Genomic DNA, 23587 nt, shown 5'->3' on the forward strand with positions numbered 1-23587 from the left:
TCTTTTGGCTGGCTGGAAGACCCTGAAGCATTGGATGCTACATCTGTAGGGCTTGGAGATGAATGCTGTGATTCCGTTTGCATCTCACCACTCCCAGCGGTGTCTTCTTTTTCAGGTTCACTATTCTGAGAGGATGGTCTTGAAGCCCTTGGTTGGACATCGTCAGCCTCATCAGCTTGATTCTCCTCATCACCTGCTGACTTTGTAGGAGAAGCACAAGTAACATCTTCTTCCTGATTTTCTTGTTCTGGCATTTGAGCCATTGACAATGCAGCCGCATCAACCAGCTCCTTTGGGCAGCCGTGCAAACAATCAGCCTCACAGGCGTCATTTGTGGAGGACAGCACATTGCACTTTGGCGTCCCGCTCCTGATGGTACAGTACTCCACTGTTTCAGCAGACTCAATCGTCTGCCTTATGCAGGTTTCTCTCTCCACCACCTGCTCCGTGAACTCTTCGCTAGTCTGCCTGTCAACCACTGTCTTTCTAGAGACCACTGTACGCGAGGAGGCGCTGGAGCTGGAAGACTGAATGCAGCGACTTGCTCCATGCACTCCTGGGATATTTTTCCAGATGTCATACTCCCGACAGTGAGGACAGCACTGCGGACAGTGAGACTCTCGATGCCTTGCACGGCGAACAGTGCCATAAGAATCATCTTTATCACTCATCGAAATGTTTTCAGATCCCGAATAGCTTCCATCGCCAACCTGTGAAAAATAGGGGCTATTGTATCCTCGGTGGTACTCGCAGGCCCTGCCTGCAGTCTTTGTCACTTCTGTGGACCAGTGCAATGTTTCGTCATTTTGTAATTTGAAGCGCACTTTCATTTCCATCGACAAGCTGCCGTCCTCGTTGACACGAACCCTCTTCTCGATATCGTCTTCTCCCAGCTGTTCGCAGGCGGGTGGGTTGGAGATGACTGGAGAGTCGGTCCCGTCAGGTGCTGACTTGTCAGAAGACACAGAGTGCCTGGTTTCTCTGTTGTCGCTTTCTAAGTTTGGACAGATGAAACTTTTCCTTGCAGTAAGTCCTTTGTTTGCATCTAACCAAGAAGAAAAATACAAAAACAGACAAATATATAAATTAAATTAACTCATGTGTTGGACAATTCACTTATTTGATGCAAATTCTTTATAAACTGCATTGATTTTTTTTATGGTTACTTGAAAGTAGTACTACATCCTATATTGAGTTAATAAATCTGAGAACCCTAAATCAAGAACCTGTGTAGAAACTCTAGATTATTTTGTCTTCCTTACTTCCATGTTCGTCAGGGTGTCCACTCAGATGTGACTTATTCAGCTTTGGAAGTTTTTCATCAGATGTTTTGTGGAAATTCTCCGCAATCGAAGGGTGAGACGGCTCCCGTCCGACACAGACGAGCACATTGGGGCACTGCAGGAGACTCTGGACATTGTCAATCTGAAACACAATATGACAAATGTCACTTAATGATACATTTCTAGCAAAGTATTTCTTTTTGTAACACTTTACACTGGCTAAGTAGTAAATTCTAGTGCAACATACAAACTCAAAGCCTTTATCTACCCTCACATAATAGAGTTCATATAATATCAATATGTTTCCATGTTGTCCAGTAATTAGAGATTCTTCTATTCTGATTCATCCAACTTAAAGCCATGTCCTAATCCCAGCTGAGGGTGAGTCCCTGGACAGACCACTAGCCCGCTGCTTAAGAGACAGACAGCCACACACACTCACACACACTCACACCTATTGGCAATTTAGAGTCAGTGATTAACCTTTGGGCTGCAGAGTGTCACATTAGTTAGCGCTGCCGCCTCAAAGTGAGAAGATCTGGGTTCATTTATGGGTCAGGGCCTTTCTGCGTGGAGTTTGCATGTTCTCCTCATGTGTTTGGTGGGGTTTCCTCCCACTGTCCAAAACCACACATGAGGTTAATTACAGTCCCTAAATTGTCCATAGGTATGAATGTGAGTGTGTCTAGTTGTTTGTCTCTGCGTGTTTGCCCTGTGATAGACTGGTGACCTTTCAAGTGTCAATTCTGCCCTCGCCCATCGTAAGCTGATTGGATTTAGCTTTCTGTGACCCTAAACAAGATAAGTGGTATAGAAGGATGGATGGATAATCACCTGTCATGCGGTACAGAAAAAAAAACACACCAAGAGAATGAGTGAGTGCTGCACTGAAAGACCCAAACTCACAGCTGAGGTATTCTCACCGCGAGGCCATAGTGGTGACCACCTCACCACTATGTGGTTTCCCAAAGCACCGTTCACAGACAGCACAAAGCTTGTTTTCCCTTCAGATATGGAAGCCAATAAATCAATAAATCATCTGCACATCTGCAAAATGTCAGCATGTTCTACAGGTGCAGCTCATCACAGATGCATATATTTCCCTAAAGGAGGAGAATGCTCCGATCCATGTCCACAACAGAACTTCAGTCTTTTCTCTCTAATTATTTTAATGTATTTTACTTGGAGCTTTTGGGCAAGATTTATTTTGGTAATTGTCCTATCGCCAACAAATGTTCATTTGTTTATTTAATCAGTAGCGTAGCTGGTCTGACTTGTGCACCTTTTCATTATTTCATCACTAAGTGTATTTCTCTATACTTCATATTATTTTCTTAACACAGATTCTCCCCAAATATATTATTTACTGACTCCTATAAAATGCCGGTAAAACATTTCACCTAAAATATCGAGCGCTTTCTTGATTTTACTCCGTTCATGTGCAGTCAGTTTTGATGACAGTGCAGGTTTGAATTTGAAATCCGGTTAGTAACAGCAGATGAATGGCTTCATCTGTGGTCACATGAAGCCAGCGGGAAGATAATTAATTGCCCCCGTGGAAGACACATTTCTGAGACACCTCTGGTATCAAAGTAGGTAAGTTGCAAAGGTGACCTGTTTCTCTTCTCTCAAAAATAGCTCTGATTTGACCAAGATTAATGGGTTTTGAGGAGATATCCACAATCGCAAGGTAACTGCGAGGGAACATCCCCATTTCATTCCCTTGATGCTCACGCTCAAAATATTTATCCTACTCAACTTGGGCTACAGCAATACGTAGTGCAGACGATGTAAAAATGATATATTATGAAACGTTTTGTATGAATTTCACTTTCACAGCTTCTGCATGGACACACACTGGAGACGAAAGTCACCAATCAGTCCCACTAAAATGTGCCAGGAGAGCGATGCCACAAGATGACTGAGCTTAAAACTCAGGTTGATTTTGATGTTTTAGAAAGGCTTTTAGCTGAAATAACAGGATTGTAGACTGTTTTGGTTGCAGCTTCCTTTTTTTTTTGGTTAGAAACACAATGTGCCCTCACAACCTAAATGAAATACTTTTTCCTATCGATTTCTCACTTAAAAATGTGCATTTGACAAATCTCAGCTCTAATTTACGGCATCAGATTCATCCTTATTGATCTCTTTATTACTCTGTTCCTCAGTCTCAGACTAAACAATAAAGATCGCAATATATAATAAAAAAAAACAAGCTTAAAAAATTGGCTTTAAATTCCAACTATTTTTCACTCAATCATTGCTTTTGTAGTTTTATAGAGTGTAAAGGATTCATTCTCTTGAAGTTTACCCCTAAAATAAAAACATATAAAATCACAAGCTCCTCCATTTATCGATAAGAATATGTTGGGGGAAAAAAAATAAACACCTGCATTCAGGTGTGTGTGAGCTCACCTTGCGTCCCTCCAGAGTGTAGAACTTCCTAATGTGGTACTGCATGAGCTCAGAAACTTCCTCTAAGAACAGTCCGAAGCTGCGTAGCCCCCTGCGGTGCAGGACGATGGTCTTCCTGAGCGAGGGGTCGCTGTTCTTCACCAGGACCACCCTCTTTTTATGTCTGTGATGGTGAACGTGGCCGGAGGGAGCCCCTTCTGGCCTGCTTGGTCCTCTGAGAACATACTGGTGGGGGTGGTGGTGGTGGTGGTGGGGGTGGTGGTAGGGTGTGTGATAGAAGGGCGTCAGGTGAGTGTCTACGGCCTCGAAGGTCTGAGCGTGTCTGTACTCAGAGCAGAGACAGCACTCGTTCACATGGTGGCCCACAATGCCGTGCTGCGGAATCCTGGGTAGGTGGTGGGAGTGGTGCTTGAAGGCGTGCGAAGGTCTGTGGTCGCCTTCAGCTCCGACGGCACTGAAGCACTGGAAGCTGCGTTTGTGGGAGGACATTTTTATAGTGTCCGTCTCCACAACGGAGGGTGATCTCAGGTGAGCAGACGGAGGGGGCGGGTGAGGTCAGGAAAACGGCGGCCGGGGTTCGTCATGTTTCTCCTGAGTATCCACGAGGAAGGTGTCACGCAACGAACCTGCATGGCTCCCACACACCCCGGTCTAAAAGAGACAGGAAAAAAAAAACTGGTTAAAAATAAGCTGCTCAGCCTGGAAAAGGAAAGGATAAACAAGAAAATCCATGTTTTCCTCACTTTCTAATCACCTGCACAAGCCCCTGCTGGATTTGAGCATCCTTCTAGACTTTCCCTTGCAACTCAGCATGAACGCTTCTCTAAACTGCTTAAGTCTAAAGATATACCTTAACTTGTCTGATGAGGTCTGGCATAGAGCTCGTCTGGAAAAAAAAACAAAACAAAAAAAACAGAAGTCTTTTCAAGGTAAAACACCTGAGAGCATATAGTGAGCAAATGCTTCTTTTACTGCAAGGTTTTGTATTAATTAATGTACATTTTGAGCCACTGTAATCTTGTGAATAATTATGCCACACACACTTAACCATTTTTTTAGTGGTTGATGTGGCTTAAATATTACAAACGCATCCTAAATTAGATTTAATTTAGTGTGTTGAGCAGCTGTTGAGAATGTAACAATCCACAGTTTAAAGTGGGATGAAAACAACAGTTGATAGATACGTTCAGACTGCTGTGAGGATCAAAGAGTAAATGAAGGCATGGATCATGATAGAGCCGCAAATAAATCCTCCAAGTGACTTTAAATAACGAGCTTAAGGCTCTGTGAGCGGTTGAAGTGGACGTTACCTCAGTGATCATCCGTCACTACAATAATACATCCGGAGCCAGCTGCCTCTGCAATCAAGATGCAGGGATGGCTCGTAAAAACAGAAATACCTGCAATAAGCAAAATGCATTCTCTCTGTGACAATACTCGAAACTAAAACCCGATCCCGCACTGCAGGATGGGAGGAGATGCATCCCAGCATCAAATGCAATTTCAAATGGTGTGAATTCTGTTTACAATAGAAATAGACTAAGCTTGACTGACGCTTGTAAAGAAAAGGTTTGCCTATTGTGCTTGTTCTTGCATTAGCAGTGTTGTAGACAAGCAAGTAAGAAGCAGGAAGTGATCCCGCATGTTTCCTCCAAGGAAACTGCACTATTTGTTGCTGTAAATACTCTCACATGTTACACTGACAATCATAAGTAAGTCATAAGTATTATAAGTGGCCCCATTTATAGTCCAAAAAGACAGTCTCAGAGCTTATCTTCAATAAAAAGGTTCTACACCATCCAAGATGTTAAAAGTAAAATCTATTCATGTCCATTATGGTTACATCCCTTTAGATGGATGTTTTATTAACACTGATGCTATGTTTTGACCTGCTGACTTGCCTTTAAGGCTCATCATGATCCTGAGATAAAAGATCAACTTGCTAGAGAACTATACTAACAAGAACATCAGGGTTATATACCGAGATATTGATTTATTTTTCTAATAATAAATAAAATAAATACTTTTGAGCTGTATGCTGATATTGTGATGTCTTATATCAGGAAATATGGACTGTAGTGATAAGGTAAATACGTAGAGATGACTCAGTAAACAACAGGAATGTACTGTCACTTTTAGTTTGCTAACAAGACAATTCAAGCAAACGGCACAAGTAGATTGCTAAATTTGTTTCTTTTGAACAAACTGGGTTCCTGTAACTCACTGAATCACAGATGCAAAAGATTATTTCTTGACCAGAACCAGGAAACATATGTGGCCTTGTATCCCAACAACAATGTAACACATCCCTGTGGTGTTGTATTGGCCAACCAAATGCTCCAGGAGGACTCCGAGCAAGGAAAATGAAAATTACATCCTGCATACAGGCCAGTTGTTGCATCTTTTGAACAGCATTTCAACTTGCACAGCATGCAGCACAGTGACACTGCTAATACACACAGCACATATGCTCAGAACTGTGCATGCATTCAGAGGCAGCATACTCACAAGAGACGCAGCTATACTCCAGACAAGTAGAAACACATAGCGGGAAAATATTCCGAAATCCACAGATGGAAGTCCTCCAAGAAACAGCGGAGCTATTGCGAGGAAAGACCCGGTAAAGTGGTGTAAAAGCCTCCCCGTCGACGCCGGGCCTACCTGCTAATCAGATGCATGGGAAGCTAAGGATAGACTGAAAAGCCTTGCTAATCACTCTGAGATTGGACTGAAATCTGCTGAGGCTTTGGACACATGACTTGGACTCCGCCGTTGCATAAAGGGAGTTAAACACATTTAGAAAGCAGCTGAAGCCTCAGTGACAGTTTATGACCAAGCATGATTCCTACAGATATGCGTTACCTTTTGGTGTGTGTGTGTGTGTGTGTGTGTGTGTGTGTGTGTGTGTGTGTTTCATCACTGAAACTACTGGTTCCTTCTTTCTGTGCCTTAGAGACACAGTAAGACCCTGCAGCATGTTGTACAGTATCATCATCATGCGCAGGGATTCATATCGCTGCAGCAGTGCTTTTTAAAAAGTCTAAACACGTTAAAATGTATGCATTCAGATGATGGACGTTAAAAACTAGTTTTTGCTTGTTTAGATAGGAAAGACGTTTCTTTTGTTTTGAGGGTTTTTTTACTGTACTGTTTATATTTCTGTTTTGGTCTTTCTATTGTTATCTTTTCACTGTGATTATATTTGACTGGATACATGTACTTTTTTGCAATTTGCTTGCGTGTTTTAACATGCTCTGTTGGACAAAACTCAATAAATGAAGTGTTAAATAAAAGAATACCTTAGTGTCATGATAACTGAAGCTATATGTGGCTATAAACACACTACATCAATAACAAAACAAAAATACAGTGAATGTGTTTCAAAATGAAAATGAAGAAGATATTTAAAGCACACCTCAGCATGTTTTTCTTTTGTTTTCCTTTCATGGGTTTCTTATCTATCTCTAAAAATGCCTTTGACTATTGCTATTACTAAATTTTGTTACTGAAGGGAAACAAAAAGGAATCATGTGATTCTGTGAAAATACAGCAAACGCACAGAGGCTAGAAAATAGGATTCAAAAACAAAAATGTAACATTGAATAGGAATTTCTCAGAGGTCATTAAGATAAACGCCTACAGCTAATTATCCTATTTCACAGCAAGCTGCCGGGCTGGCACACGTCTCCTCACACACACTGTCACAAGTGAACATGGTGAGCAGTCACAAAACCCTCTCTCCATACATGTTAGGGCTGATTTTGTAACACGCGCGTGAAGCCAATTCAGATTAAATACAGTTTGTTCTTAACACCAAATGTGGAAAGTATTTGTCAAGGTTAAAAGAGTTGCCTCACAGTTCAAGAAGTCCTGCCCTCATCAGAGGCTCGGGAACAGCCTGAGGTGTCAGGACTGCTTAGTCACAGGAGAGCCCACTCCCACGAAGACTAGACTCACACAAACTGACAGGGGGGTGAGCCTTTTGCACTACCTGCCCTGAGACTTAAGGAGCTTGATGGGTCATAAATAGGTGGAGCTCAGCTGAGTCGATACGGACAGACGGAGTTCTGACTCAGGAGTGACTCAGGACCACTGCTGAGGACGGACGGTAGTTTGGACGGCTTGTTTTCCTGTGAGCCTCCCCTCCCTCCTCACTCAGAGAGGACACATCCAGCTTTGATTCTACACACAGCTAAAAATAAGCGATGATCAATTATTTTAATTTGGATTTTTTTTTTTTTTTTTTTTTTCCCATTCCATACTTATGACCGACATCTCGCTGCCCTGCCAGCTGTCGGGCTTCCACCTCCTCCTCGGATCACAGGCAGAGCAGGCTGTTCTGAAGCTCATCATCTGTCAGGCGCTCACGTGTCCACTGATGCCCGGGCTTAGCACTCCCCATTCCTGGCCGCAGGTAAAATGTCAGGGCTAATCACAGCGCAACCTGTTGTGCAGTCAGACTCCTGCTATACTGAGTGGTCAGGGTACTAGTAAAGCATACATCCAGGAAGCTGAACCCTGGATTACGAGTCCAGACGAGGGGCATTACGGAAACATTCGAGGCCGGAGCTAGGGTAGAGGCACAATTCTAATCAAAACATTAACACTGAGGTTAAACCCGTACTTAACTATTCCAAGAAAAAAGAATGTTTTCTTGAATACAAAAAAAACCTATCACCTGCATTTTTTTCTTTTTCATTCTATGTCTCAAACTTTTAAATGTGCAGTGAATCACACATCGTACTCTGACCCTTTACTATAAGGTTCTTATTAAAATATTTTTGAGAGTTAAATATTTCAATTGTGTAGTTTTATGGAAAATAACTTTGCTTTTGACAGTGGGTAAAATTATATTATAGGTCATTAATATATATCATATAACATTTTCAATTGTAAAACAGCCCCAATTTGAGATTCCAGTATGAGACTGGAAAAAAATCTGACTTTTTCCAAAATTGACATTGTGGATCTAGAATCACAAAGAAAACAAGTTTCTTTTAATATAAAATGTAAATTATGAATGAACTTTTAATTATTGACTGACTGGCGATGGGCCGAGGTAGAAGAGAGTAATTTTTGAGAACGATCCTCACCAGTCTTGATTCCGAATCTACAAAAATGAATAGCATCCACATATAAACAGTGGCTTGAAAAAGTATAAATACCCCTTTGAATTTTTCCACATTTTGTCACACTCCAACCACAGACTTTAATGTATTTTATTAGGATTTTATGTGATAGACGAGCACAACATAATGCACATTTGTGAGTGGAAGAAAAGTGAAACATGGTTTTGTTTTTATGCATAATGAAAATGATTATTTTTCACAAAATTTGATATTTTCTACTACTACCCATCAACCCTGCTGCAGGATGTGACCTCAGAGTGTAGTGTGAAAAAAAAACTGAACAAGCATGAATAAATAAATAACCCAAGTGGAGTCCTGTAGCCTTAAGTAGCAAATTCATGTCTTTGCCAGGAAAGGTTTAGACGTTAGAGAACCGGTGCCAGTTTCACTGTAGTCTGTCCAGACAGGTGTTACCTCTGTTCACCCTTTAACCTTTGCCTGACACCGCGAGGTCACAGTGTGGATCACAGAGGTGTCAAGACCTTAAACCTCTCACTGACTCTATCAAGTCATGGCAGTTTCCTGATCTCATTATTCTATACTCAGAAAGACCAGAGCACCATATTTTGTAAAATTATTATTTTTTTGCATGAATTTAGCAATTGTGTAAATATATTTTTATGAACTGCATTGCTTCACTTATATATTTGCAGTAATAGTCATCTTTTTTGGCGTGACATAATATCTAAGTTCCATTTTGACTGTTCTTTTTAAATAACATTATCAGTGTTGTAAAACTTACTCATTAAAAAAAGAACTGGCAAACTCTCTAAACAAAACTTCATTACTTTTACTAGTATGTGATAATGAAAAGGATGAAGGTCCGTCCTGTGTGGGGTTTGAACTCACGCCTGGAGGATGTGCTGCATACCAACAAAGCTCTGACCAATCAAAACACCAGCTTCCCACCAGCTCCAACTTTTAACCAATCACAAAGCAGAAATGTTGGAGGAGAAAGAACAGTTCTATTCAAATTTGCAAAAACGGAAATACTATATTGGGATTGTTTTTGTGTTGTAATCCCACATCAACGGTTAAAATAAAGACAGTTTAATCCAAAGTTTGCAAGAAACATGAACCTGTCTATTACGGGATTTGAACTCAAAGCTTCCGGCTGGAATAGTGACTAATCTATCAAAGGTCCAGCCAATCAAACCAGAAATATTGCTTTTAATAATATATGGCTAATATGAACGTTTCACAATTAATATTTAATAGGGGTTCTAAGTCAGTAGCTCATATTTATTATGCAACTCACATATATTAAAAAGAAGAAGAAAGACATCTACAGTAGAGCTTGAGCTCCCGCCTGGCTGTGAACAAGGTCTGGGTGGAAAACAAAGCATTCTTTATTAAATTACATTTACAGCTTCAGTATTGCACTTGCACAGTTCACAAAAAAGATTTTAAAAAATAACGCAATTGAAAATAGTGTGCATTCAAAAAGTTATTTGTGATATGCAGATCAACACATCAATTCATTTAAAAAACAGTTTAAAAATTCAGACTTCAACCATACAATAACATTGAAATCATTTGGTTAGTTTAATGATATATTGAGGGGAAAAAGTGTTTTACGAAGATTGCATAACCTCTGTGATTATACTGAACATACAATAAACAATAACAAAAACAACAATAGATCAACAGACCTGTCACAACCTGATACTGTTCCACAAATTAATTCAACTGGAGCAGCCCCCACTTTACTACCTGAACTTAACAAAAATGTTTTGTTTAAATGTGCACTGCAATAGAAAGAAAATTATAGGAATGCTGGTCTGTTATGCTAGATGGAAAAAGAACAGTGTAACGCTAGTCTGAGAAGTGACTTCATCATCATCATTATTAGTACTATTAGATTGCACTGTTGCACTAAATGTCATAACAATGCAAAAAAAAATGAAAAGGAGATTTCTGTCAGAAGTGGGATTCGAACCCACGCCTCCAGGGGAGACTGCGACCTGAACGCAGCGCCTTAGACCGCTCGGCCATCCTGACAGCTGTAGCGATGATTTAGTGATGTTAGTGTTAGCCATATCGATCAAATGAATACTGAATTACAGCGGTAAATAGCAAAGAAAGCGCTAAAACTATCGTTTTTTAAAGTAGAACATAGACATTCTCGCCTGTATGAGCGTAGACTTACAAGGTAAGCTACAAAACCTTCCGCCAAAAACTCTAACTTTCGGTGCAGCTGCAGAAAGCTAGCCGGCTAATTAATTAGCTATCGAGCGATCTCAAAATGCTACAATTTACGCTAACTATTTAAAAACACAACATCTGGAACAAAGTTAAGCTATGAAACGGAAACTGTTGGAACATAAAACAGAGAGAAACACAGCGAACGGAGACTTTGTGATGATGATCCAGGGCGAAGAAGCTCCTCTCCTGTCCGCCTCCATGTCCGAACTACGAGCTGTCACCATTTAATTAGCTGACCTGTTCAAAATAAAACTTTTTCCGGTGCAATTTCTCAGGTTTCTAAAGCCTTTCTAGTGGTATTATATGTGGGGTTTGGGGGCTTTCACATAGATGCCTGTACACAGGTCTCACAAAAAAATAAAATAAAATAAAATAAATAAAAAATAAAATAAATATACATAAGATTATACATAAGTTTATCTGAATTTCTCAACATCTGGACGTCAATGAACACGTCTGTATTTGGTAATTATAAAAATTATTCATTTGTGAAATTCCATTTTCTGGGCTTAGGAACCGGACATGATTTTGATTGATTTCCTGTTTATTCACAAGAAATAAAAACATTAGAGGCTGTTGGCTTGTATAAATAGTGATTTTCCATATCTTTGTTTGGTGGATCCTGCCTTTAAATGGGTGGTTGGATCACACCTGTTATATTGATGTGCAATTTATGGCAATAGTGACTGTTTATTGTTAATAATATTATTTTTATACAGACATAAATAAACCTCTCACTTTCAGAACATGATCTCAAGTCTACTCACAAGGTCCCTACTGGCTAAGGTCCCATTTACATAATTTAAGTAAAAAAGGATAGTTTTTTAGTTTTCATTTCAGTTTGTATTTGCGTTTACACAGCAATGTTTTGAAAATGTGAGTGTTTAAATTGCTGTGAATGTGAGTGCGTGTGATTGTCTGTCCTGTGATGGACTAGAGAAGCCGTCATTTTATATAAATGGTGTAAGTTTACAAATAAGGTCATCCACTATAATGAATAACATTTGTTTCTCAAACACCATGGGATATCGACTCTGTGAAAGTGCAGACTGTGTATTTTACAGCAGCAGAGTTTACCAAAGCAGAGGGTCAAGGCTAAAAGTGCTTACAGTTTGTTCTTGGTCCAAAAAAAAAAAAAAAAAAAAAACACATTTCAGTAGGATTATGAATACATTAGTGGTGCATTGCTGAGTGGAAAGGAGAAGCAGTTTTACAACTGTGTTATATGATGGCTCTTGTGATGGCGAATGATTACTTGACTTTGATTCAAGGCAGTTTGTGTATTTTGGATCGTAGGATTCAGTTCAGCCCACGTGCGTCCATGTGGGTCACAGTGGATACGTGACTGCTCTCTGAGCTTATCAGGAGCTTCAGCTATCACTGCTCTTCAAGTATTCGACCATCTGTAATAAACATGGGCCCGTCCAGCTCATATCCTGTTTTGAACCTGTCAACATGGTACTTTAGTTGAGGTGTTTGAACTCTTGGGACAACCGTGTGACTCATTTCCACGTGTTTCATATTTGATGTGGAGTCTTTAAGGAAACGGGGGCGAGCATGCAGCAGGAAGGGATTCCTTCAAGCTCAGACATCAACAACATCCCCAATATTAAAACTTGTACCGCTAAGGTCAGAGGGTTGGGAGTGACGATGGAAATGATGCCAGAGTTACCCGCTGCCAAGGTCAGAGAGGAGCGATGCCACGGAGAAAATCTGGGAGTAAACAGCGCACATCAAGGCTCGGGAAATGCTGTGTGTCATCGCTGACGTACTCCATCAGCGAGTTAGCAGCGCTGCCGGGAGTTTAGCTGTTCCTCAGTGAAGGAACTTGCATCATTGAACAGTCATCTACAAACGTTTAAGAAGTGGCATCAGTCATAACTTCAGAGAAGTGAGCAGGATGGGTTTTCATAAGCACGTTGGAGTTGTGATCAATAGTTGAGGATTAAACAATAATTCATATACAAATTTAACAAAAAAACAGCAACATTTTGAGTTCAGGTGGCATCAACAAATAACTTATCATGACTGATAAGCTCACCACCCAAAGACATTCACTTCACCACACTGCAGGATATGTTCACTCATAAATATTTATATTATTACTCCACTATTAGTATTTTGCTTAAAGTGTGTTTAGTAATGTTAGTTGATTGACCTGGCCACATAATAAACATATTCTGAGAAACATATCGATGTGATTAATATCTTCACCAGACAGATGAGGAGAACATTTCCTACACGCTGTGGGACGGTGGCAAAACAGCAGTCTTGACTGTAAAGCGTATCCGCCCCCAACTTTAGAGGAAATACATTGGTTTCCTTACTCATTCCATCCTGTTTAAAGAATTTGGGTATGTACACTTGAATGGTTCATGCAGTTACAAGGGTGTTTCTGTTTCTGGTAGAAAATATGGAGCTTTATTCATAGTCTCAGAAAGATAACTTTTCTTTATTGTGCACATAACTATTGATTTTGATCACAAAAGGCAATTATCTTTTTTTTATTGTCTGGTCAATAATTTTGTGTTCATTAAACTTTGGGGCAGCTCAGCTGTCTTCATCCCATTCTGTCACAGCTGTGACACCTGTGAAGGAAATAATTGTGTGTGTACTGTCATTCCAGTGCAGAAATTGAAGGCTCGTTACTGAACGACCTCCAAACCACACCTGATTATGAAGGCTTTCAGAGCTGCTGCACTGTGTGCACATTCTTTTTGACAAGTTTACTTTTATACTATTTTCTACATTTTAAATCACAAACTGCACACTGTATGTGTAAGCGCTGATGGTTTCACCTGGCTTGTCCTTTCAGGCTAAACAATCACTTGTTTATTTCCAGTGAAAATTATTAAAACAGGAGATGCATCTCAAATGACACAGATTGTTCAGAACTTGATGAAGGAAAAATTAGGAGTAGTGGCCAAAAACCTTTGACAGACAATCAGCATGTCCAAGCATTTGGCTATCATGAGGCTGGATGACTGGATGAAGCAGTATAGAAGATGAATAAATGAATCAGTCAATCAATCAATGAACAGAGTTGTCAGCTTCATGATCTTCAAATATAGAAATACTTCAGGGTAACAATGCTAATTTTATGACTTATTTCTGCTGAAACATGAAAAGCCCTGCGTCTCGTCAGCGGCCATCAGTCATCAGGCAGCCGGTTGGTTTGCTTTGTCTATCCTCCGCAGTAGCTGTTAAAAGGGGCTCTCTCACACCGCTCAACTTATAACATCACTCACCCAAATCATTAAGGCGTCTGCTTTTCAGGATGCACACTGAGTAAACTCTGTTAGCGCGGCGCAGCGGGGCCCGAGCCACGACGGCAGCGCGTGGGCCTCCTGAAATGGAAACGCCAGGGAGTGACTGCAGATCAAAGACACGCCACCCTCGCCATTCAAGAAAGTCGTGTTCATAATCACTTAATGTCTGTAAGTGTTTGTTTAAAGAGAAGAGAGCACATTCTCAAAAGGTGAGTAATATTGGGATGTGTCCGCTCTGAAGGAAGAAATCGCTGCCTTTAAATAAAATTACACTGTCCAAGCCACGGTCTTTGTTTACCAACGCTGTCAGGGTCAAAACACTCTGCCGTTTGCTTCCATGAAAGCGTGAACCCAGGTACATGACGCCTCCTCCAGTTATTCCCACAATAAGAGATCCCACACAGAACAGATAAGGGACGTTCTATCTCTTAAATGGAACAACCACATTGCAATTAGGAAGCACAATAGGAACATCCTCCTCCACATGGAGGTGAAGAGTTACACCACCCTGGGGAGAATCCGCAGTAGTCAAAAACAAGCCACATTGTGCTGCAGCGCGCTGGTGTACACCAATGCAACCCATGCTATTAGAAACAAGGGTAGAGAGAGAGAGATCAGTACAGACCACAGTGTAAAAATGGGACGCCCCATAATTTAACACCTCGTGTTAAACAGAATTCACCCGTGGAAGTTTTAATACTTCAAAACGTCTTGTGATACAACTTCGAAGCTCTTATTAAAGTGTGGAGTTGTGCATAGGTTTGGAAGAAAGCACATTTCTCAATCCTTTTTCGTGCATTCTCCGGTGTAGCACAGGCTTTGCTGCCTGTGCCGATTTGGTAATCAGGCCGCGCTTACGGGTAAATGGAAATCTAGCCTTCTCCTTCCCCGGGTTGGCAGCCATGTGCTGGCCTCCCTCTGTGCTTTTGCTGGTCGCCTGTATCTGCTTAGAACAGGTGCCGGATCCCGTTCAGCTGCAGCATTCACAGCGCAGGTACGGGTGGGAGGCCCTTGGCTGCTCGCGCGGTCCCCCAAGTTTTCCAGGGGTCCCCATCTGTGTCCCCGCACATCCTCTGCCACATGGCACCTGTCCCTCGACGAGTCTGGTCCATTCTTCGTCCGGCGACGTACACGCCTGCCTGCCACCCCACACTCTGCCTGTTGTTGAGCCACAATGAGATGAAGAATAGCTGCACCCATAATCCCTCGCTGTGAGATGTGTGTGTGTGTGTGTGTGTGTGCGCCTTCCCTTCTTTTTCCTCCTTTGGCCAGATTTAGGGCCAAGTACAAATTGTAAACAGGTTATTATGCTGCTGTAGCACACTCCAACTGGAAATGCACTCCGACAACATTTAGTGTTTACTGATGTGAACGTGTCTTTATCCGTCACACGGAGGAGTTCAGTTTGGTGTAAAGTTCACGGAAATTAGTGTCACAGTGGCGTGCTAATAGGTTTGTTGTTTTCTGTTTGCCAGGCTTAACGTGAAGACATGTAATTATTTCCTGAAAGCTGCTTGAACGTGCAATTTGCTTCCTGCACTGCAAGAAACTGCTGCATGCAGCACTTTTATTCTGTTTTATAATTTCAGATATAAACAGGAATCTTCGTGCAGCATTTATTCAGAAGCTGCACGAGCCAAGTCAAACACAGCGTAGCATATATAGCACGCCGGTGTAAAGGCCATCGCGGCCTCAATCAGCGATATGCCTTAGTCACGTAGTTCAAATCAGCCACTTCCTCTTGACCTACAGTTAATACATTAGGAACGTCATACAACACATGTGGTCGACTTCCAAATGTGTGGGGACAGCACGCCGGCTACACAATGGACACCGGCCCCGAGCAGACAGTCGGCCTCCTCCACGCCTCCGGAGAACACGATATTTAAAGTGCTCGCCGCTCGCCTCGTTCCCAACAGATGCATAATACGTTACGCAGCTGTGAGAGCGCCGCGTCCCGTCTGAGCGCGCCGAGCTTTACGTCTGTTACCTTGACAGTTGCTGTTGCATTGGAGCGGTGGTGAGGTTGTTTGTTTGGCCAGGGAAGTGACATGACGGCAGAGGAGGAAATAGGAAACATAACAGACTACCTGACAGACTCATTCCACAGGCTTGACCTGAGACTGGATCCGAGCCAGCGAGCAATCAGAGAGAAATAACAAGGGGAGGCTCTTTTGTTTGTTCAGCCTATATCCTTATGATCACAAATACTGTGAATCTTGGGGTCGTGCAAGTGTGTGAGGGATTCGAATACACACATCGGCGGCACGGTGCATGTTAGTGGAATTAAATATTTAGAGAATTATCGAATGTTGATTTGCATTAAAAATAAAATGCATAAAGATTTTGTTGTTTTTTTTTAAGTGTTGTGTCTCTGTCTCCGGTTGTTGACGCACCATTTTCTCTTTCCGTTGTTGATTTATTGCAGCTGAAACAGCAGTCGGAGCTGTCGGAGCTTCAGCAGAAGGCTCTGACTAAAGGTTAGGATGATGATGAGTCAACTCCTCAGGACGGAAAGGAGCCCGACATGTTCAGTGTTTCGCCCTCACTTCCGAAAGTACCAAAAAAGTGATGAGATTCACAAATCTCAGTAAACACCATGTAGCTCTGATTAGTTTTATCTGAGGATCTTCAGTTGGTGATGATTAGATATCAAATCATGTTTATTATATCTGTGCAGTCTAAAACTGCATCATTTCATCCTGTTCATCAGTTTCTTCAGAGTAAATAATGTCAGCTGCTGCTGTTCTGGGAAGCTGTGGCTCCGCCGGGACAGTAGGTCGTCTCCCAGGTCAATAGTTCAGTCCCGCATCTCACCTTATCTGTGTGTTGAACTGTCCCCGGGCGAGAAGCTGAAATTCAAATTGTTTTGAATTTAGATCGAGAACCCTGCGTGGCAGCCATGTCCACTGATGTGCGCGTGTGTGAGTATGCCAGTAAAGCAGCGCCACAACATATAAGTGAAGTCCATTTATTGTTAATAATCTTACTGAATTATTTTTGTCCCAAAGACGTAGTTTTTTTTTTATAATAGACTCAAACTGTTTTAACCGAAAGAACCTGACATTGAATCAGTACGACGCTTTTTGCTAAGTTAACCGATACGGGTGTAAGCATTAAAACTATACTACATGTAGTGACAGATAAAATATGTTATGTTCATATAAATGTCAATGAATCTCTGTACTAATTTTTTCAGTCCAATCAAAACAACGTGATTCAAGTAATGGAAACTTGACTGTTTTAGGGTTTTTTGTTTTTTTTTTTTAAATATAAAGGCCTAAAGATTTGAAGGTTTACCAAGTATATTTCCAAATTAAGTCAGTCTACCCCTTATTTTTAAGCATAATCTAAAGGAACTGGATGTTTTGTTGCACCCATTAAGAGTAAGTGTTTGGTGTATTTTAGGAATCTTGTTGATCATTTCTGTGCCAATGTCATCATAGTGCTCATAATTATCATCCTAACTTTTTTCCTGTAATCACTGCAATGCAACAAAAAGAAGCATATTTTGTTTTTTGCCTGACTCGAACTTCTTTGTGTGCGTCTAACCCGAATTTGACCAGGCTTTGTTGTGGCTTGAGTCTTTGTCCTTGTGCGTGTTGCGGCGTCCTACCCTGAGGTGGTAGACAAGGTTTCTGAAACATTACAGGTCATCTCCGCCGAGGGAGTCGGCAGCAGAAGCAGCACCCTGAGCTAACCCTGACCGCTCCCGGGCTAATGCCCCCACCGAAGGTTACCTTCTCAACCCAGATGCCCGAGGCACTCACCCACCCGACTCCAGAGTCCAAAATATGGCTGCGCTAACGTAGAGCGTCTGCGGGGGTTTAGACCCTGCAGGCGCAGAGGTGTAATGATATAACCTCAGATGAATGAGCACAAACGCAAAAACTGGTATATGATGAATGTTGTCATTCAGGTTGGTTTAAACACATCCAGATTCGAGTTCCCAAGCGTGTCAGATCGCGGCTGGTAGTCGGAGCCAAAAATGTGACTGTCGTGAGGACGGATTTCAGGCGGAGGAATCTGGTTTGAACTCATTCGTGAAGCAGACCTGCATGTGTGTGGTCAAGGTGCAATAGGCCGGGTCGACAAAGCCTCTCCTGAAAAATGGTGGATAAGTAAAGACGGGTGAGTAAGATGCTAATCAGCAGCGCGGTGTTTCCTCCCGCTCGCTGAACAGCGGGTTCCCTTCCCTCACTCTGGCTTTAATGCCGGGCCCAGCCAGGCCCAAACATCCTGACGGAGAGAGGCTTTTCGCTTATCAGTCAGGAAACACCGCTCCTCCGCCACATCCTCTTTACAAGAAGCACGACTCAACCATTCCCAAAAAATGCAGGAAGACCAGCCAGACTCCAGGATTTGTCAAAAGCCCCCTGAATTCCTTTTATCGAGAAAGAAAAATTCAAGAGAACAGAGAGACTGAGGAGAGGAGTGGAAAGAGGAGAGGGGGGAAAAAAAAGAGAGAAAAATGAGGAGGGTGTACAACAGTCAACGAGGCCCCAGAATTTATTTTTTTTTATTTATTTTGCACAGATTACCAAAGGTCTGCATCAGCAAGATATAACATTGGGGGGGGTTGGTTGCGGGGGTGGAAGGAGTGGGGGGGGGGGGGGGGGGGGGGGGGGGGGGGGGGGGGGGGGTCCAGCGCGCCTAAGAATGGCACCCTGGAATAAGACGGTGGAAAACAAAGCACGGCCGAGATGGAGGCGGGCGGGGACGGCTGTGCCTGTTTTACACTAATCCTCTGAACCGGGATGAAATGAAAGCGAGAGGAGAGGGATGGAGAGAGACGATGGCGGGTGGAAAAAGCCGGTGGGAGAGTGGGTGTCATAATGGGCCTCTCGCAGCGACACGGCGCCCGGAATAGAAGAACACTCAATTCAAAGATTTTTTTGTTTTGTTTTTTCACTCCTCTCTGAATTGTTTATGGACATGTTGAAAACTTGTGACTCCACTAACTTTTATTTCAAAATGTAATTGTAGTAATTATTTTCTATGTATATGAGTACAAATGTAATCCATATGCTATACAGCTTCATGGTTTTAGGAGTATCTATCATTATCAATAATTTTTAATTATGTGAAACAATAAACAGAAATCTTTTGTCATGGTATATCATCTGTGGAAGTGTGATCCAGGTAGCAACTGCGTTAAAATAAAAATTGACCTTTATTTTAAATTACTGTCTTTCACAAACCTAAATCAGCATACAGTTATAGTTACTATTATTATTTCTCATTGTAGACGTGGATTATATATTATTAGTTACTTGAGAGGAAGTATAAACGCCTTTCTTTCTTCATTTTTAAGTTGCATAAGAAATGTCCAACTAAAACCTCATTCAATTACAACTACTGAGGTAAGACTCCCAAACTGGTGAGAGCGACAACATAAAAATACAAACATTTGAATGGAAAGCGTTGATAATAACAATACAGGTAGCATTTTAAGCAAAAAAAACATCAAAGTACTTAAATTAGCTTCTTCAGAGCGTCTGTACATGCCTCAGTGGCAGCAGTGAGATTTACAAGTAGACAAAGACGATTGTTCTACTGGTTTAAGAAAACTCATGACAACTGGAGGTGGCATACTATAGTATTTTGTGTCTGCATCCCTGAGGTGTCCATCTCCTTCTTCCACAGCCTCCCGACCGCTCTCGGTTTTGTCGAATCGGGCTCCAGATAATCATATTGCTCAGTATTCAGTTCACGGTCGGATGAAATTGTCCACAGATGCGAATAAAGGTTCTGATATATGTTCTTTCGGCATCCAGGCGCAACGCCATCCCAGAGTTCAGGTAGTGTAGCGTCTCTGATCAGTCACGGGCGCAGCCGGTGTCGCCGCCGCCGCCACGCTTACGAGATGCCGTAGTTGTTGTAGTAGGCTGCCGTGGCGTCGGCCAGCACAGAAATGAGGCTGGTTTCTGTGGTGCTGCTGGGACACGCGGCGGCCGGAGCGGCGGCGGCGGCGGCGGACGCCACCTGGATGTGTCCCGTCACCGTCATGCCGCCGGCGCCGCCGCCCTGCTCGGGGTGGAACCCGCTCACTGTGGAGTTCAGGTACTGGTCGAACTCGTTGCGGTCCACCTCGCCCAGGAGCTCGGCCTGGCTCAGTTGGTCCAGGGTCTCCAGGTGGGCCGGCGTCTCCGGCGGAGGGGACAGCTGGCCCAGGTGGCCCTGGTGGAGCCCGTGGTGGATCTGCGGGAAGGGCGATGAACTGTAGTAGGACAGGGGGGGGGCCGGGGAGGAGTCCGCCGCTGCCCCCAGACTGGGACATGTGAGGGATGTGAGCGATGTGCGAGCCCCCGCAGTGGAGCTGGGTCTGAGCGTAGTCAGTGTGGTAAGGGGGGGGGCTGCCCAAGTGTGTCTGGTTTTGGTGGTGATCATCTGGACAGGAAGCTGAGGAGGAGCTGCCAGACGTGGAGTAATAAGAGGGGGGCACGTGCTCGTGGTCCATGGCGTCCAGAGGGGACATCTCGGGAGGGGTGGGGAGGCCGTAGGGGTAGGTGTCGAAGCTGCTGCTGGAGCCGGCGGGGTCCCTGAAACTCCTGACGCTGGGCAGAGCGGGGCTGGAGCTGGAGAACGGGCCGCCGACTCCACCGGAGCCGCCGCCGTCGTCTTTGTCGAGGGGGTGGCAGAGGGCTCGCTGCTCCGGCATGGCGCCGTGCTCGGGGGCCAGCCCGCTCAGGAGGAAGCCGGGGTCCACTCGCTTACAGATGCGTTTCAGCTGCTTCTTCCGGCGCGGCCGATACTTGTAGTTGGGATAGTCCTGCATGTGCTGCACCCGCAGCCTCTCCGCTTCCTCCACATAGGGCCTCTTCTGAGGAGGAGTCAGGGCCTTCCACGACTTCCCTGCACCAAACACACACAAGGCATGTTAGTAATGCAGAAAAAATGAACACATGTAGCATTAAAAAAGCTTTCTAAAAAAAACCCATCACATTCATATTTAAACTAATTACAAAAGTATTAATTACATCAATTAAATGTTAATAAAAACTATTTTTTATTTCAAAATAGATTTTTTTAATTTTCATTAAATTATTTAGATGGTTAATTGTCTATTAAAGAACATAAACAAATAAAATATGAGTCAAAACCTTCAGGGTAACCTCCACTATCCTTTTTGCGTCTGAATTTATAAAATCCCCTTCATTCTTTTCACTAAAACATTTAATGTAAAAATATATGAAATGTATTTTAAATCTTCTATCAGACAGTACAGTAGCTTGTTTAACAATAAAGTGAGTATATAAACGCCAGATTTGCTGGATCTGTGTAACTTTAAAGTGACAAAACCCAATAATTTCTTCCACTGTTTTCTGTAACTTTCAGGATTTATGCATTATAATGTGAGCAGTTATCTGACTTCACTCTTGACAAGCAATGATATATTTAAACAAAAAGAAGAAGAAGAAAGAAAAGACATTTTATTGTTGTAGAGTTGCAAAGAGTAAAAAAAAAACGAGGCCTAAAGGGAATAAAAAGTTTAGAGGAAATCAGAAAACGGTAAGATAATAATAATAATAATAATAATAATAATAATAATAATAATAATAATAATAATAATCTCTCACCCAGCATCTTGCTGAGCTCGGCGTTGTGCAGGTCCGGGTTTTGCACCGCCAGCCGTTTGCGCTCATCCTTGGCCCAGACCATGAAGGCGTTCATGGGCCGCCGGATCCGCGGCTCCGGCGTCTTGTCCGCGGCGGTCCGGTGCGGCCCGTGGCCGTCGGGCACGTCCCCGTCCCCCGGAGGACACTCGAAGGACTCCGGCCAGGACGAGTACGCGCTGATGAGAGCAGCCATCTGCGCGCTCTCTCCTCTCCAAAACTTGGGATGCGCGCGCCTGTAAGAAGTTTCACTCTCTTCTTGGAAGATGGTTTTAAAAATAAAAAAAAAAAAAAAAGACAAAAAAAAATCCAAACTTAAAAACTAAAACTCCTGCAGTGTGCTTCAGTCTCTCGGTGCGGGTTGAGCAGAAAGCCCAGATGCGCTCATGTTGCGGCTCCTCCTTGTGATTCGGTCTTTCCTGGTGGATGGGGGGAAGCGCTTTATATCTGAGGAGCAGGTTCCAGGAGAAACCCCGGAGGAGGACTCTCAGCTCCTCCTTGATTGCTAGTTGAGCCCCGTGAAAGGAAAGAGAGAGAGCAGCAACATTTCAACACCAGTAACTCCTTAAACTGGCCTCACAACACAACAAGGCTCTGGACAGACAGCTTAATACCTGTTTAACTGACGGAACTCCTTTGCACGATTCTTTATTTTTTTATTGACATAAGAAAACTTTTTTCACAACTGAAGAAATGTGTATTTTAATGTGCAAAATATCTCGAGCTTAAGAGACAAACTAGGATTTGCAGCCACACTGTTTTCTCAGCTCCAGAAGAGAAATCTGACCTGACAAACCAACCGAACCTGTTTCACCCAGTTTACCCAGAGACATTAAACTGCTGTGGTTAACTGCGCCTGTCTTCAGGTTTCCCATGAAACTCAGCGTGAACATCAGTGAAGGTGTCTGCTTGCCAAGAAAGATGCAACAAAGAGCTGAAATCATTTTTGCACGTTGAGGGATTCATTGCAAACATAATGTGCTTCCAGTGAATCAAATATATCCTCTTTTTCAGGAGTTTGATGGCAGATAAATGACTGGAGCCTGTGAGCATATCTTTGGTGGGCAAGTGAAATTAAACGGCTGAACGCACACTACAAACAAATCAGTTTCCTTCTGTGGCCAGAAACGGGTGCGTATCAAATCCAGAAGTTCCTGTTGACAGGGAGCTGTTGGGCCGCGGCCAAGGAGCAGCTCGCGCTCTCACACAGCCGCCGATCCACCGCTCAGATAGTGTTTTAAGACGGCGGGAGAGTCCTGATGACAGAGGGGAAGAGCATCGAGCTTTCGTCTCCTGCAGTGGCGGGTCGGGGCTCTCCACTCAGCGCTCTGAAACTCGCCCACAGGAAGAGGATACGGCACCTGAAGCCACAGATTGTGCTCATAGCAGGCACGGCGGTGATATAAAGGGACACGCTTCCTCTTGCCGTTCTCGCAGGGGCCGCTAGATGTGGAGTCAGGGAAAGTCAGAAGAGCAGAGTAAACGGAAGGTGGGCTTCCAAGTGACTGACAACTCAGGTGAGGAGACAGACTGTCGTCCTGGATGAATCTGTAGGAAGAACACACACCACAAAGAGAACGGTCCAGAAGTGAAATCAAACCCAAATCTTCCTGCTGAGAGGAAGTGTTGATCACTGCACCGTAGAAACAGAGAAACATTAGAAACCAGAC

The 23587-nt window shown here is 43.0% G+C and overlaps 2 protein-coding genes and 1 non-coding gene across 3 annotated transcripts; all 3 read right to left on the minus strand.

Annotated features, from left to right (window-relative positions):
• Window positions 1–1239: 1239 nt before the first annotated feature.
• Window positions 1240–4187, minus strand: LOC115402287 (retinitis pigmentosa 1-like 1 protein). Its single transcript, XM_030110799.1, has 2 exons — window positions 3699–4187; window positions 1240–1425 (listed from the first exon to the last, which is right to left on the minus strand). The coding sequence occupies exons 1-2, from the start codon at window positions 4185–4187 to the stop codon at window positions 1240–1242; spliced, it is 675 nt and encodes a 224-aa protein (XP_029966659.1).
• Window positions 4188–10745: 6558 nt separating this feature from the next.
• On the minus strand, window positions 10746–10828 carry trnal-cag (transfer RNA leucine (anticodon CAG)). Its single transcript has one exon. It is a non-coding gene; the product is annotated as a tRNA-Leu (tRNA).
• An 8766-nt stretch (window positions 10829–19594) lies between these two features.
• LOC115402210 (transcription factor Sox-7-like) lies at window positions 19595–22178 on the minus strand. Its single transcript, XM_030110714.1, is given in 3 exon segments — window positions 19595–20533; window positions 20535–21156; window positions 21882–22178. Coding segments are annotated over 3 exon segments (1227 nt in total). The 5' UTR covers window positions 22114–22178; the 3' UTR covers window positions 19595–20160.
• Window positions 22179–23587: the final 1409 nt, after the last annotated feature.

This window comes from Salarias fasciatus, chromosome 15 (assembly GCF_902148845.1).
Source record: "Salarias fasciatus chromosome 15, fSalaFa1.1, whole genome shotgun sequence".
Taxonomy (NCBI): Eukaryota; Metazoa; Chordata; class Actinopteri; order Blenniiformes; family Blenniidae; genus Salarias; species Salarias fasciatus.